The 15,574-nt window shown below is 43.1% G+C and overlaps 1 protein-coding gene across 5 annotated transcripts in view; it reads right to left on the bottom strand.

Moving 5' to 3' along the window:
* Nucleotides 1-292: 292 nt before the first annotated feature.
* DCTN2 (dynactin subunit 2) overlaps nt 293-15,574 on the bottom strand; it is a 70,138-nt gene continuing 54,856 nt past the window's right edge. For all 5 annotated transcript variants that reach the window (XM_030196612.1, XM_030196613.1, XM_030196614.1 and 2 more), the window contains 7 exons: nt 15,079-15,144; nt 14,726-14,764; nt 7,952-8,029; nt 7,054-7,125; nt 5,480-5,582; nt 4,285-4,376; nt 293-3,773 (listed from right to left, as the gene is read on the bottom strand). In XM_030196612.1, the coding sequence (XP_030052472.1) occupies nt 3,687-3,773; nt 4,285-4,376; nt 5,480-5,582; nt 7,054-7,125; nt 7,952-8,029; nt 14,726-14,764; nt 15,079-15,144 (537 nt within the window). In that variant the 3' untranslated portion in view covers nt 293-3,686. The remainder of the gene's footprint in view (nt 3,774-4,284; nt 4,377-5,479; nt 5,583-7,053; nt 7,126-7,951; nt 8,030-14,725; nt 14,765-15,078; nt 15,145-15,574) is intronic.

Below are 15,574 nucleotides of genomic sequence, written 5' to 3'. Positions count from 1 at the left end.
ATCATAGTAACATAGTAGATGACGGCAGAAAAAGACCTGCACGGTCCATCCAGTCTGCCCAAGAAATGTGCCACTTTTTTGTGTATACCTTACCTTGATTTGTACCTGTCTTTTTCAGGGCACAGACCGTTCAAGTCTGCCCAGCACTATCCCCGCCTCTCACCATCAGCTCTGGCACAGACCTTATAAGTCTGCCCAGCACTATCCCCGCCTCCCAACCACCAGCCCCGCCTCCCACTACCGGCTCGGTTATCCAATCTCGGCTAAGCTCCTGAGGATCCATTTCTTCTGAACAGGATTCCTTTATGTTTATCCTACGCATGTTTGAATTCCGTTACCGTTTTCATCTCCACCACCTCTCAAGTAGTGCAGTTTCTGGAGCATTGTGGTTGAATAGTCAAACTGGCCAAGAGTCATGTTATTCTTATTCATTCTGTCGAGGGGGTGTTTTGATATGCAGCTTAGCAGGGTATCTTTTTCCATCATCGAGGATTCACAAGCTACAAGATCAAATCAATAACCTACTATCAAGAGCCCCATGAGCTCGGGACTATGTTTAGGTGCTGGATTTGATGGCAGACACCTTGGAAGTGGTGCAGTGGGCCAGGGATCACATGTGCACTCTTCAACAATCTCTGCTTTCACATTGGTATTGCACTTCCAAGTCCTTACCAGCAGAACTTGGAAGTGCAATTCCATCTGAGGGGAGAAGCAGACGCATCTGCAGTGGTAGCTCAATTGTGTCAACTTACAGAAGGGTATGAGTCTAGAGGCGCTGGGGTGGACTGTAATGACTACAGATGTCAGTCATAGGGCTAGGGAGCTCACTGTTTGTCAGGTCAGGTGACACAGTAATCAACAGAGGAAGTCCAGTGGTCCATCAGGTTGGAAACTTGAAACGGTTCACTTGGCTCTAATGGCCTTTCAGCAGATTCCTGAGGGCAACTGGTGAGAGTGCTCTCCCATATGACAGCAATAGCCTGTGTCAATCAACAGGGTTGGTATGAAGAGTCATCAGGTAATGGTGGAAGGGGTGGCTCTGCTGGTTATCTGTTGGATCTGTCAGTGGCACATGTGGCAGGAATTGACAATGTGCAGAATTTCTGAGAACAACTTTGGATCCTGAAGAATGGTGCCAAAACCAGGAAGCCTTCCAGGACATATATTGCACCTGGGGACAACTGGAAATAGATTTGATGGTGACAGCTACCAAGGCGCAGGTGCCCATTTTTTCAGCTGCAGGCATGGTTGGAGGCACCTATAACACTGCTGATATCTATTTATACAAATGCAGATTCAGCCATGACTGTGGCTACTAGTGGACCAGGTCCACCAGCACATAGAAGGACCCGTCTGGCGATTCTAGTTTCTCTGGATTGGCCTTAAAGGCCATATAATGAGGACTTGATGTAACTAGTGGAGGGCACTCCATTACATCTTCATAAGATGGAAGACCTCTTGAGGCAGTCATTCATGACAGTGGACCTGTCTCCACTTTTTTACAGTTTATTGTATAATATGTACTGTAGAAATATGAGTGACAGACTAGGGTTTAGGGGGGCTTCTTTGTTCCTGAGGCAGTGAGCTGGTTTGGGGAAAAATGGTCTCTCTAATCATTTCTTTTCTGTAGTTCAGACTTGCACTAAGCCTTGACTTGAGCCACCATTTTACTTGTCTCCAGAACAACTTTTATTTCACTTCTGAGTAGAAAGTATTATTAAAGTATTATTTGTCTTGTTAGTGTAAAAAATCAAGGAACATGAGTACTCCTGCTGTAGTCAGCTGGGGTAAGTGCATGGGGTGATTGTCTAATGTGTGATCATCATAACCAGACCCCATACACATCGTTGTAGAGTAGGACCGTTATCACCCAAATCAGTAAAATAGCATTAATCCCAAACAGCACTACTAGTTAAAAAAACTTCTTGAAGCCAGTCAGGATAGGATCTGAGCAAATGTAGCAACCAAACAGAAGTCTAGGTTATCAAACATAGGGACCATATCCCCAAGGGGGTCTGGCTCTAGGTCAAGGACCACAAACATTAACCTTGACTTTTACAGTGGGAGTAGTGCTATGTCTGCTGGAACAACAGACAACTTGGCCCTAATCCTCAGCCTAGATCCACACCCATTCACCCTCCACTGTGACTATTATCCCCAATAAGGCACAGTTTATATCATCGGTTCTGGAGGAGTTAGCACAGAAGCACATTCCAGCAAGAGTTACAGGTCTCGAGTCCCTCCCTTTAGGCATAGTCAAAATCTGTTTCTCCAGAAGAGCATGGTTTAGCACTTTCTGGCCTCCACTACATTCTTATTCTAAAGCACATCACTGCTGAGAGAAAAGGAGATCCATACTTAGCCAGAGGAGTCCTTGCAGCCATTGTGGCTTCTTCCTGCCCATTCTGCATGGAAATTAGGTATATTGCACTTGTCTGGACATTAAGGAAACAAACTTACCTGCTAAGATTTCTATTAGTCCTGCCAGAAGTGTATAAACCATCTAGAAAAGCCAGTGATCACAGGCTATCAAGCAATCAAATTCAGAAAACAAGTGCTGTTGTTGCCCAGTCTGAAGGTACTCCTTGTATCCTTGATGTAGGGTATTATCTCATCTCTGGATTAATGACCATGCTTTTAGATGCCATAGCTTTAACATAAGAATACTGAAGAGGTAAGACTGCACAAGATCCAGTAAGGGGAGTGAAATCAGCTTTGGGCTTTTTTTTTTTGGCATCTGTTGGGAGGAGGATATAACCCCTGTGTATATGTGAAGGAAAGAATAAGAATTTACAGTCTACTGCCAAAAAGGTTTTAAAAAAATCACTAATGGTACAGATCTCTAAGCTGCCTCTGGAAAAGTGGCTGGAGGAGAACTCTCTCCCTTACAACTAAGCTTGACTGACTGCTGTAGTATTTATACACTGCTGTAACAAAGCCTCTAAGATGCTGTGATACAGGATGGACCGTTCAGGTGGTTATTTGTCGTCATTTACTATGTTACTAAGAATGTTGTAGCAGTGAGGGCACTGTTAATGATTTATACATTAAAGACCTCCCAGCTCCCTCCTTAGCTATGCTACCCATGACGCCCAGAAAGCTTCACATATAAAGAGCATCAAAAACATAGGTAAAAAAGTCCAAGAGAAGGTATCAGATTCCAATGTATTGGATATTTCTCAAGTCTTATCCTACCAACAACAAAAAATTTAAACATTTTAAATACAGCAATTCATTTGGACTCGCCATAGCTCCTTAAGCAAAACATGCTGGAAGTCTAAGGCTACTGGAGAGCAGATAAGTCTGACTGCTGAGAGAAAGTGTACAAGCATAATATACAAGAACCAACCTTTCAGCCTTTAGCTCTAACAAAAGTGTTTCTACATAAATTAAAGCATGGTGCATGATGGTTACAGGGGCACAAGTTACCACTTCCGCATTTCCTAACATAGAAACCAATCCCCCTTTATTCCCAGGCTCGGAACTAAGCCATAACCAAATACTCATGCTTACTTTCCACAATCTAAAATGGAAATATCTCTTTACAATTTTGATTTTTCTTCATGGGAACAAAAACAAACAGAAGTCCCAACTATCAACAAGTCAGTCTTGCCACTGGTTCTGGGAGGCCATCAGTTCTGCTTTAGGTGTTTGCAGTGGGAATGGCATCCCTCACTTCTGCCAATTCATTTAGGAAGTTTTTTTATCCTGGAGTCAATGCTGATAAAGTTATCTTCTACAGCAGCCAAGTTCTCTTTCATGGTTGCCTGAACCTGGTAGAGTAAAACAAAGCAATATGAGAAAGCTGCTCCTTTCATGTGATCTAGGAACAGGTCCCTTCATCTCCCTGAGCTTTATTTCTGATTCTAGCTCTGTCACTAACCACCAACATCTCACTCTACACAACCATTACTTGGAAACAGCAGTTCCCTTCCCCCTTTAATAGCTTTTATGTTGCTTGTGCAGTAGAGGGCTGGACTGGACTACCTGCTTCTGAGTTACGAGAAGTGGTTTAGGAACCATTTTGAACACGAGACTGATTTAACAGAGCTCTCTGCTGCCAATATAGTTAAATCAATGAACTTTACAAGTCCTAACTTGTCTTTCCACCCTTTCACAGGTGCTGCAGGACACTGCTAGCGCAGTGTGCCTCTACCTGTTCACCTCACATGTATACGCATTGCACTGGCCCTGCATATTTTTATGACACTAGATGAGCAGAACCAAGATTCGTCCAATCACAGAGCCCCTGGTGGCACCTGCCTCTCAACAAATATTACATACCTGTGTTAATGCTGCTGCATTGTCCTTCAAGGAGTTTGCAATCGTCTGCTGTGTAGTGTCCAGGTGAGTCAGAAGTTGCCCAAACTGCATTGCTGGAAGAAACAAGGCAGTGCAAAGCAAGTTGGCATTATTCAAGCCAAACAAAGAAAATTCCACAGGATCTGAGTCTATGAGTGTTACCTATATAGCTAGGATATAAGATCTCATAATGAAAATTCTGAAACAAGAGGGCAGGGTATGGAACTGGATTTTCAAAAACTATATACATTCTAGTTCAGTAGTTCTCAACTCAGTCCTTGGGACACACCTTGCCAGTCTGGTTTTCAGTATATCCAGGATGAACATGCATGACACAGATCTGTATTCAATGAAAGCAGTGTATGTAAATCTATCTCATGCATATTCATTGTATCATAAAGAACAACCTACATCACATTAAAGCAAAATCATAACAACTGTTGGATTTCAGTTGTAACTTGTGAATGCTCTGCCAACCCTTGAACTTTAAATGATCTGTGCATAAAGCTTGGATAAAGTAAAGAATATATAGTGAACAACAATACTTGAAGGTGGATCTACAGTCACAGTAAGTGACATCATGGAACATTTGTGGTAACGCCTTTAGGGGAAGAAACAGTATGAGCATTTTGTAAACAGCCTTTAACATGCAAACTTTTCTGTCAGGTCTGTAGCTGTCGTTGTGTGAGGGAGACTTCTAAGAGGTGCAGTCTCCCTGCATTTTTCAATAGGAAAACTTGTTGGGGAGCAGAGAACATCTTTAGAGGGGCAGAGAAACAGCTGGGGAGGAGGCTTTCAGCAAGGAGATTTTTTTTCAATAGCAAACAGTGTCAGAGTAAAGAACAGCTTAGGGCCAGAGAAACAAGCTGACAGCCAATTGGTTGGGGACAGCCCCCCCCCCCCCATGATATCAGTTATATCATCAGCTGAGGAGGGGTGGTGGAGAAACGAGCAGACAGCTAATCAGCTAGGGAAAGTCCCTGTGATATTCTGTTTGGATGCTTATTCTAATGCTCAACGCTATGAGCACACCTACATTTGTACCTTATTAATGTTGAGCATTAGGGAGTTCTTTCACCGTGCTGATCCAGTGGTATTTACAAGGTGCTGTTCAAAACAGCGCTGAAGTTTTGAGTATCTAGGCCTAAAGTCCATGCCATGTAGCTGCTGCCCTCACCTTGCTCATGAAGCTGCTTCACAGACACCAACCTCTGTACTATCTGTGGCAGGGTGGATGCCATGGAGTCCCACTTCTGCACCAAGTCATAGAGCTGATGCACCTGTAAGAGAGGAGAGGCTCTGAGGTGCTGCAGACCGCAACACAGCTCAATAGAACAACACCGGTGCACCACCACCACGCTGATGTACAGATCACGACAAGTGAAAAGAGAACTTAAATGGCACTCATCAGCTTCCTCCTGCCTCTTTGGATCCAGCTCAGTCAAAACCAACAATGGGAGAAGCCTTCACTCAAGCTACTTAAGTGGTTTTTCCTTGATTTATTTTATCCCCTCCCATCCTACTTTAGCAAAATCATTCCATTAACAATCTTAAGTTGGGGGCCACCCACTAGGGCTCATTCCAGAACCATGGGTGCCACTTAAACTAGTCAGTAGATGCTGCTGTTGTGCAATATCCAACTATGACCCGCCTTTTCATCACCCTTCCCTCGGCCCATACACCTTCCAAGAGGTAGTGAACACTACCTCCATGCTGACTCAGGGAGTAGACAAGTAACTATGGAAAATCATGTTAACTGTCTTGTAAAAAGCTCATTTTGGATCCTGAGAAATATTAAAAAGTATTTATGTCAGGCTCAATTCAGACTGGTGGGCCAATTATTAATTTTGAGTCAAGACAGACTATTATAACATCGTGTATTTGGGCATCTCCCGTAACTTAATGAAGAGAATTGAAACAGTTCAAAATGTGGCAATATGTCTGATTTTTACTTTGAAAAAAAAAAATCAGACAGGATAAAACCTTATATTCACTTTTACAATGGCTCCCAGTGGAAGCCAGAGTATTGTTCAAACTTTGCTGCTTGGTTTTTACAATCTTAAATGGTACGAGTCACCTTATAAGCTGGTCTTACACCTGAAAATTTTATAATGTCCGCAATCCACTATCTTTATCGTTTCCAAATCCTAGGTGGGTTACATCAAAGACGATTTTTAGGTTTTTATTTACCTATCAAGCAGAAAGTATTTGGCCTTCACTCCTGACTGAAATACAATCTTTGTCATGTTTTGGTAGCTTTAAAAACAATTTTATTTTGTAAATATGTTCTTGATAGATTAAGTGTTCAATTGACTTCATGATACAGGTAATTACATTGTTATGTCCTAGACGTTTGGTCTAGTTATTTCTTGTTATGTTAGCTGCTATGAACTGCTTGTTGGTTATAACGGTCTATAAATGACGTCACTGTAACTGAACACCCAGAGCCAGGAATCATAGCTAGGCCCTTCTGCATTTTAGTACACAGCACTAAACACTGAGCAAACAGGCTAGCCAGAAGGTTATCTCTGAAAAGCAAACCTTCATAGGGATCTGTGATTATTTTATAAGAGGAATAACACTCCTCAGGGCACATGAAAGCACATCTTGCCCATATCAGATTAGGACCTTACTCATCTGGCAGCAGCCTGCATTTCTTTTCAGGTAACACAGATAAACTGCTGTTAAGATGCCCAGTGGTAGAATGAAAGGACACCCCCTGCATGCCCCACTCAGAGATGCTGTACTTACCTTACTCTGCGTTTCTGCATCTTCGATAGCTGCCTTGTGCTTTGCAATCTCGTTCACCTTCCCCAGAACGCTCTTGAAATCATAAAGTGAGAATCAGACAAACCCTCCAAGGTTTTCCCTTAGCTTCCTACTTCCCTGCTTGAGGAGAGGTTGGAATGTGATATAAAATACTTTAGGAGGAATCTGAACACTTTTTTTTAATTTAAGGAGATTTATAAATAATAAATGCTTAGGTGACTGGTAAGCGGCAGGTCAGCATTTTACGTGTACCATTATTGATATATGTAATGTTTGTGACCATGGTGTTTTATGAAATGTGTATGTAATTATTGTAAACAGTTCAGATTTTTATGGTGTATATTATGAAAGAATTACTAAACATTATATCCACATGATCAGGTCCTTACAGAACCATAATTGTCTCTACCGTTTCCTTTCCAAGCTCTTGTATAGAACCCTAATCCATCTTGTAAATGTTTAATCCAACACTGTTCTGTGCAGCACCGAATGCACTTATTAAGCGAGGCTTGTTGCCACCATGCAGATAGCTAAGAGCAGCACATCCAAACATGCTGTCACACTTCAACAGTGCCAGAATTCCCAGACTAACAAGAGACAGCTGCACACAGCCAGCCTTGAGCACAAACATCACCACAACTGTGCTGCAATTAAACTGTGGCTTCTCTCCAGTCTGCTTCTGGGATCATGTTGAAAGATGGCATTTTAACAAAACTGCATGCAGCTAGAATCATCATGTGACAAGGATAGTATGACACCCACCAGCCAAAACTTGACAGACATCTAATAGGAGGCCACAGTAACTCTTAGCAGACAACGGTAAAAGCAGAATTAGCCACAGGTGCTGCTTGCCTTTGGAGCCCTATGAGAGAAGTCTTACCTGTAGTCTTGCTTCCACCAGGTCCAGCGAAGCCATGTCTAGAGCATTCACTTTTGCCTGCAGTATCTCAACTGTCTCCTGCCAAAACAAAGATTTCCGCATTTAAAAACCAAGAAATCGGGCATAAACTAGAGGATCAAAATACTCAACTAACTTTAAAACAAAATAACATTTTTTCAGGAGTTTTATTTACAACAGCTCCTATCTAGGGTACAGAATTTGATACTCAATAAATTAGATATTTAGATTACTAAAGAAAATGACACCTGATCACTCATAGTAAAGGGGAAAGGGTGGGTGGATTGGGGTTTCTGGTTTGAGGAAGAAGTAGATTTTGAAGTGACAATAAGGGAATGGGTGAGAGAATGTAAAAGAACTGAAGAATAACGTTACCTTGTAGAGCATTGCACTATTTGGTAATATACTGTTTTCTTGTTCTGTATACAACAAATTTTTGTTTGGATCTTAATAAAGAAATTACACCTAAACTGAGAAATTGGGACTAGATAGGTGGTTCAGAGAGTGTTGTGTGGACCCTGAAGAAACCAAATCCCTGTGACAACTAGTGCACACAGCAGATCTGCAAAGTGGGAGGCAATGTGAAAAAAAATTTATCTATGAAGGCTCACAGTACTACAGTGGCTGATGCCAACTGAGCTGGCAGCCCAAGAGGGAAGGAAGTTGCTGGGCCCCACCTCCAAAAACTTGATTTAAAAGCCTGGGTCAGCTTGTTTAATTTAATTATAGATCTATGCATTTCTGTTTCAGGCTTAATTCCATTTTGTGCCTCATTTTGGGTATATTGTAAGAAGGTGAGTAATCGTTTCCAAACAGGAGAACTTCTGAAAGAAAAGATTAAAGTTGAACAGAAGTAGGGGGAAAGATGAAATTGGGTGTATAAGCTCTCCTTTGCCAAATATGCATTCTTAATATTCCCTGGGGCCTACTCCTTGCCCAATGTTATGAGCTAGCATTATTGAAAGGTATCCTGGTTAAGGGTTAATCATAATTTGAAAGGCACTGAATATTAATATGAGAAAAGAACCAATCAAGAAATGCAGGACATGGGCTAATAAGATAATTTATCATTTAACTAAAGGAAAACGGTACTCGGAAACCTACCCAAACTTCAGACTGACCTTGCTTTGAGATCTACAGATGTGTATGAGAGAGAATGCATCCTGGGTAGAAATAATTTATTAGCCTTAAAAACGTATCGTTTCCCAAGAATATGCTGTCTCTTGATTTGAAGGAGGGGGGGTGGGGAGAATTTCCCCTAAAAACTAGTGTAACTCAGGTCTCATCTGTGCGTTAGCTCTAGCCTCGGGGCCACAGAATAGATCTCCGTTCAGTTTCACATTCAGGGACAAATCTCCCCTTACTTATCAGTTCCAGCACACATGCAGCCAAGTTTGGGAGTGGGTCAATGGTCCAGAATAGCGATCTGGGGTTTGAAAGGCTATGTTTACCCTCTGGAACTGATCGGTTCCCTCAGCTCTCTTCCACAAACCAGGCAGTACTCAAAAAGTTTCAAACAAATGCAAACTCTTTATTTGAACTCTTACACCGGGCAAATGGCAAATTATCAATCCAAAGTAGTCCTTGTTGTTAATCTCAAAGGGGAACCCCCTTTTCCACTTCCTCCCCAAATTATATTTACAGGATACTTGATGTTATATTTACAGCTTTTCCTGTCCGTGCCTATACTGTAGAGAGTTATTATTCCCAAAAGCTGTACTCTTCTTTAAACTGATTTACTTTTGCGGGCTCAGACCTCCCTCGATCTGACCCTGCTCCAGTGGTGACACCAACTTTGGTCCATCCTGGTTCTGGGACGAGCTTTCCCTGGGTCCGGGCACCTGCTCCCAGGCTGGGCCCTCTTCTACCCACCGTAGCACATCTCCCAGTTGCCACTTATTGGAGCCACAACCTGACTCTCACAACCAGTGGATCTCTCCAATTTTTAGGACTACCCCTCTCTCTCCTCATGGATATTCAGGCAACTCCAGACCTGCAGGAAACCAAAGACCTGCAGGCAACCAAAGATCCCCTCTAAAGGGGATAACTTTAGCTTTATCTCCTTCCAACTCCTCCCTCCTGCCATTCTTCAGTACCAGGGCAGTATTTCTCTGCATTTTATTTCCAAACTATTCCCCATGGGCTGGGCTTCCTCCCACCCAGGGACATCCTAATACCACTCCAGCCCTCTGGCAGGGACCTCCCTCCCCCCCAGGGCTCTGGAAAAATCTATCACTCTAATAATACCTATTCCACAGGGTATTACACTAAGCACAAATATTTTAGGTTACTTCAATGTAAGAGTCAAGTACTAAAAGGGTCTCTGTTTGAGATAGGGCAAAAAATTAACAGTTTTGCAGTTCCAAGATTACTGTCCAAACATGGCCTGTTGGCAAGAAGGAAACCACCACTGAAGAAGAGCCATATGATGAGCTGTACAGGATTTGCGAAGAAACACTCATGCACACATGTGGGAGAAGTTCTGTGGTCTTATGAGATCAATGTGGAACTTTTCTGTATGAATGTGAAGGCTATATGTGACAAAAAAAAAAACAACCCAGAAGAACAGATCACTCTGCTAACACCATGCCTACAGTAAAGCATGGTGTGGAAGCATCAAGGATAAGGAAGCTTGGGAAGATCACGAGAAAGATGCAAAATACTGGCATATCCTGGAGGAAAACCTGCTCCCACATGCCACAGACCTGATACTGGGGAGAAGATTCAACTTTCAGGCAGGACAGTGATCCTAAGCAAAAAGCAAAAGCAACAATGGCATGGCTCAGCGAGAAAGTGAGTATTCTTGAGTGGCCCAGATCTGAATCTATTAGAAAATATAGATCTGAATCTATTAGAAAATATAAAACAAGACTTGTTTTATATTTTAGATTCAGATCATAGACAAGACTTGTCTATGAACTGCAGTCTTCATCCAACTTGAAAGAGGTTGAGCAATTTTGCCAAGATAAATGGGCACAAAATACAGCATTTCACTTATGCAATCAAGACACTTTGGGGTTTGATTGTTATATACATTTTGAATGTTTCTATAATTGTGCTTTCACAATGATTGTATAGCACAGCCCTTGTCCCATAAAGTCAATGTCAGTGGAGTATTGGCTTGGGAAACAAGAATTCTGTACACTGGTCCCTAGATAACAAGAAAGTGACCCAAAGGGGCACCTCACCTTTCTTTTCCCGTTCCAACCTTGACCAAACTTTCATACTATTGGAGAATTCCCAATGCAGTATAGCCCTTAGTTATGCAGCCCTGTAGTAATCAATGTTCCCTCTAAGGGCTGAGCTGATGTGAGCAAACATATTTCTTTGCAAGCAAAGGACTGAGTTGATGCAAGCAAAAATTTTCCATTACATTACCTTGCAAGCACTTCTTACAAATACATATACAGACAGTCACACACATATATACATTAAACAATGGCAGGGAGGTTGGAAAGAATTCCATCAACTATACCCTGCATGCTTTACTTGCTTGTTCGCCTGTAGTTTATAGCTGTTCTGAACTTTACTCAGATACTTGATGTTTAGCACAGCTTAAAAGGGAACACTGCTCCCCCTGTATGAGCACCACTCTTTACAAAAAAAAAAAAAAAAAAAAGGACTGTAGGAACACTTTTAAACACAGCTGGGAAGAATGGAGAAACCTCAGCTGCCTCCTCCCCCCCCCCCACAGTACCTGTCTTACTGATGGTATTATATATACTGTATGCACTCCAGAGAATTATGTACAAAAAAAAGCTTTTAAAATAATACAACACACTGAGCAGAATAATATTTACAGTAATCTGAAAATATATGTAGGTACTTGGCTCTCACTCAGCCCAAGCTCCCCAGTCCACCATCTTCCTACTGGCCATGTGAATAGTAATGTACAGCAGTACTATAACAGAAATTCTGAGATTACTGGTAACCATAAAATGAAGATACATATCTGTAGCAGGTGTTCTCCGAGGACAGCAGGCTGGACATCACCACAACCCTCCCTCCTCACCTTTGGAGATGTAGTTTTTTCTTGTTTGCTTGTTATCTGAGGGAAGCTCGCGGGCGGGAAGTCACTCGCGCATGCGCGGTGCGTTGTCCCCAAGCCCGTCGCGCACCGTCTAGAACTTTTTGATTTTTCCGGAGCTCCTGGGCCGTCGCGGACGACGACCCATGTGTGGTGAGCTCCAGCCTGCTTGTCCTCGGAGAAAATAATTTACCTATCATTGTTTTTGATAGGTTGCCAAATGATCAATATGCTTTAGCTTTGCTAGCCTTTAGTTTGCTGTTGAGTTACCAAACATTAGGTGCAGCTAATACAGATAATATATATTAGTTGTACCTAATGGCTAGAGTAGCAGTCTGAGAACCAGGGAAGCCAGGGTTCAAATCCCGCTGATGCTCCTTGAGATCTTGAACAAGTCACTGTTCAGGGAAGCCTCGTACCTGCTCAATCTGTCCTCAGACTTTGGAGCACTGGGAGACGCGTGACCAGGAGAACAAACAGAACATTCTCCCCAAGAGCTCCAGCATTCCCCTCAACCAGAAGATATGGCCCACAAGCCACTGCCCTACGAGATGGCCCACATGGTGCTCAACTGCAAGTCTGAACAATACCAAAGAGCTCTATCCTATATATGCCACCATGTACTGGAGACAAAGAATAATAAGAGTGTAACCTTGAGGCACAGCCTCTTAAAGGCAGAGGTGGTATCACTAGAAAACTGTGCTCTCTGTTTCCGTCTGCTAGCAAGGATGGAGGATCATGATAGAAGGATGATAAGGAATATCATTTAAAATGCTGTACTATTCAAAGTTATTCTGTCTATAGTGTCCAAGGATCTTAAAGTAACAAAACAGTGTGACAAGGCGGTGGCTATAGTCAGAAGGCTGCTAGGCTGCATAGAGAGAGGCATAACCAGCAGAAAAAAGGAGGTGGTGATGCCCCTATACAAATCATTAGTGATGCTTCACCTGGAGTATTGTGTTCAGTTTTGGAGGCTGTATCTTGCTAAGGATGTAAATGGTATGGAATTTGCGCCAAAAGATGTATAAGAAGAGACTGAAAGACCTGAATACGTATACCCTAGAGCAGTGGTTCCCAAACTTGGTCCTGGAGGCACCCCAGTCAGGTTTTCAGGATATCCACAATGAATATTCATGAGAGATTTGCATGCACTGCCTCCACTGCATGCAAATCACTCATGCATATTCATTGTAGATGTCCTGAAAACCTGACTGGCTGGGCTGCCTCCAGGACCAGATTTGGGAACCACTGCCCTAGAGGAAAGAAGGGGAAGAAGATACGATACAGACGTTTAAATACTTGAAAGGTATTAATATAGCAACAAATCTTTTCTTTAGAAGGGGAAATGGTAAAACTAGAAGACAAGAATTGGGGTTGCGGAGTGGTAGACTTAGGAGTAATGTCAGGAAATTCTTTTTCACGGAGAGGTTGGTCGAGGCCTGGAATGTCCTCCCAAAGGAGATGGTAGAGACAAATGTAGAGCTGATATCAGGATGTTACGAACGGATGGGAGGGCAGGGCACAGCACAGGACAATCGCTGGGCATGGAGGGGAGGACAGAATCGTGGGACATCAAGAGGAGAAGAGAGCAAGGCAGAGAAGAATCGATGGACATGGATGGGAGGAGAGAATCGCGGGACATCGTGAGGAGGGCAGGGCAAAGGAGAATCATTGGACATAAAGGGGAGGCCAAAATTGCGGGACACGGAGGGGAGGCCAGGGCAGAGGACAATCGCTGGACATGGAGGGGAGGCCAGAATCATGGGATACGGAGGGGAGGGCAGGGCTGAGGAGAATCGCTGGACATGGAAGGGATGGGAGGCGAGGGGAGAATCACGGCACATGGAGGGGAGGCAGGGCAGAGGAGAATCGCTGCACATGGACGGGAGGTCAGAATCGCAGGACACGGAGGGGAGGGGAGATTCGCGGGACAAGGAGGGGAGGGCAGGGGAGCGAGGAGAAATCACTTAGATGAGAGACTTCCTAGGGCCCATTTCATTTTTGACAAAACGGGCTTGGTTCAACTAGTGAACTGATGAGTGCGACAGTTGGACAGACTGGATGGACCTTTCAGGTTTTTCTCTGCCATCATTTACTACTTTATTATGTATAGGTACTAAAGGCATAATTACTTTGCAGCCACAACATCTAAAACTTCCCCCCACCATTCCAAAAAAATCTCATAACAAATTATAAAGCACCTTTGAAACAGCATTTTTAACATTAGGCTATAATTTTAACCTAAACTTGCATATTTCCAATGGTATTCATACCTCTTTGAATCAGCTGCATGATTATCCACCTTGTGCGCCCTTACCTGTCACAAGATGATCTGCCTACTAGAATTCATTTGTCTGTTATGGGAAATGTGGATTATTACAACTTTTTTTGTAAGTGGGACCACCAAAAATGCACACAGAAAATTTGCGTTTAATCTAGCCAAGTATTATTCCACTTGTTCCAGCAAGACAGTATTGGCTACTTTTTGTTGTTTTTAGGCCCAGACTATTGTGTTTGATGTTTACAAATTTGAAAATGAGTAGCTGTTTATATTTGGTTATGTCCCCTCAAGGATGCTGCATCTTCTTTAGACCACTTTACTGAAAATTCCATCAGTAGACAGACTCCTGTGGCATTTATTATTTACCCCCCCCCCCAATCAACATATCTGAAATCCCCCCCCCCCCCCCTAATCAACATATCTGAAATCTGACTGGAACACAACTCACCATTAAACTGGATCCCTGCAGTCCAGCAATCAGAGGATTCTAGGAAGAAAATATACAACAGTCCATCAACTGCAGCAGCATAATATCAACCTCTCCAGTCATGGCCCCAAACTTCTCCAACTCTGCAACTGCACTCAGAAGGGGCACTCACTCTTATTTCTGAATTTTTGCACTAATCATTTCTCCAGCCCATGAGCAGCAAGATTTCTAACTGGAAAGCAGAACAGGTACTGTTGTAAGAGAGGACAAGCCAACAGATTTTCAGCTTTAAAGATGGATCACGCACAAAACATAGTAACAGAAACAGGGAAATGATCAGTTAGGCTTAGGGTGGGAATGAGGGTGTCGCTCACCTGACTGTCCTGGTCATAGCACAAAGCTGTTTCTAGTTCGTTCACTCGTTTCTCCAGTTCCATCACCTAAATTGACAGAGAGAAATGAGAGGGATTATACATCCCTTCACAAACACTCAGCACAAATATGGGCTCAGTTCCACCCATCACAATGCTAAATGGTAAAATTATGTATAATCATACCTGATAATTTTCTTTCCATTAATCATAGCTGATCAATCCATAGACTGGTGGGTTGTGTCCATCTACCAGCAGGTGGAGATAGAGAGCAAACTTTTGCCTCCCTATATGTGGTCATGTGCTGCCGGAAACTCCTCAGTATGTCGATATCAAAGCTCCATCCGCAGGACTCAGCACTTAGAGAATTACACCCACGAAGGGACACTCTGCCCAGCTCACCACCGCCGAAACGGGGGAGGGGAATTAACCCAGCTCATCCCCACACAAGTGGGGGAGGGGAATCCGTCCAGCTCATCCCCGCGGAGCGGGGGAGGGA

The sequence above is a fragment of the Microcaecilia unicolor genome, chromosome 3 (genome assembly GCF_901765095.1).
Source record: "Microcaecilia unicolor chromosome 3, aMicUni1.1, whole genome shotgun sequence".
Lineage (NCBI taxonomy): Eukaryota > Metazoa > Chordata > Amphibia > Gymnophiona > Siphonopidae > Microcaecilia > Microcaecilia unicolor.
This window is presented reverse-complemented; position numbering and strand designations above follow the sequence as displayed.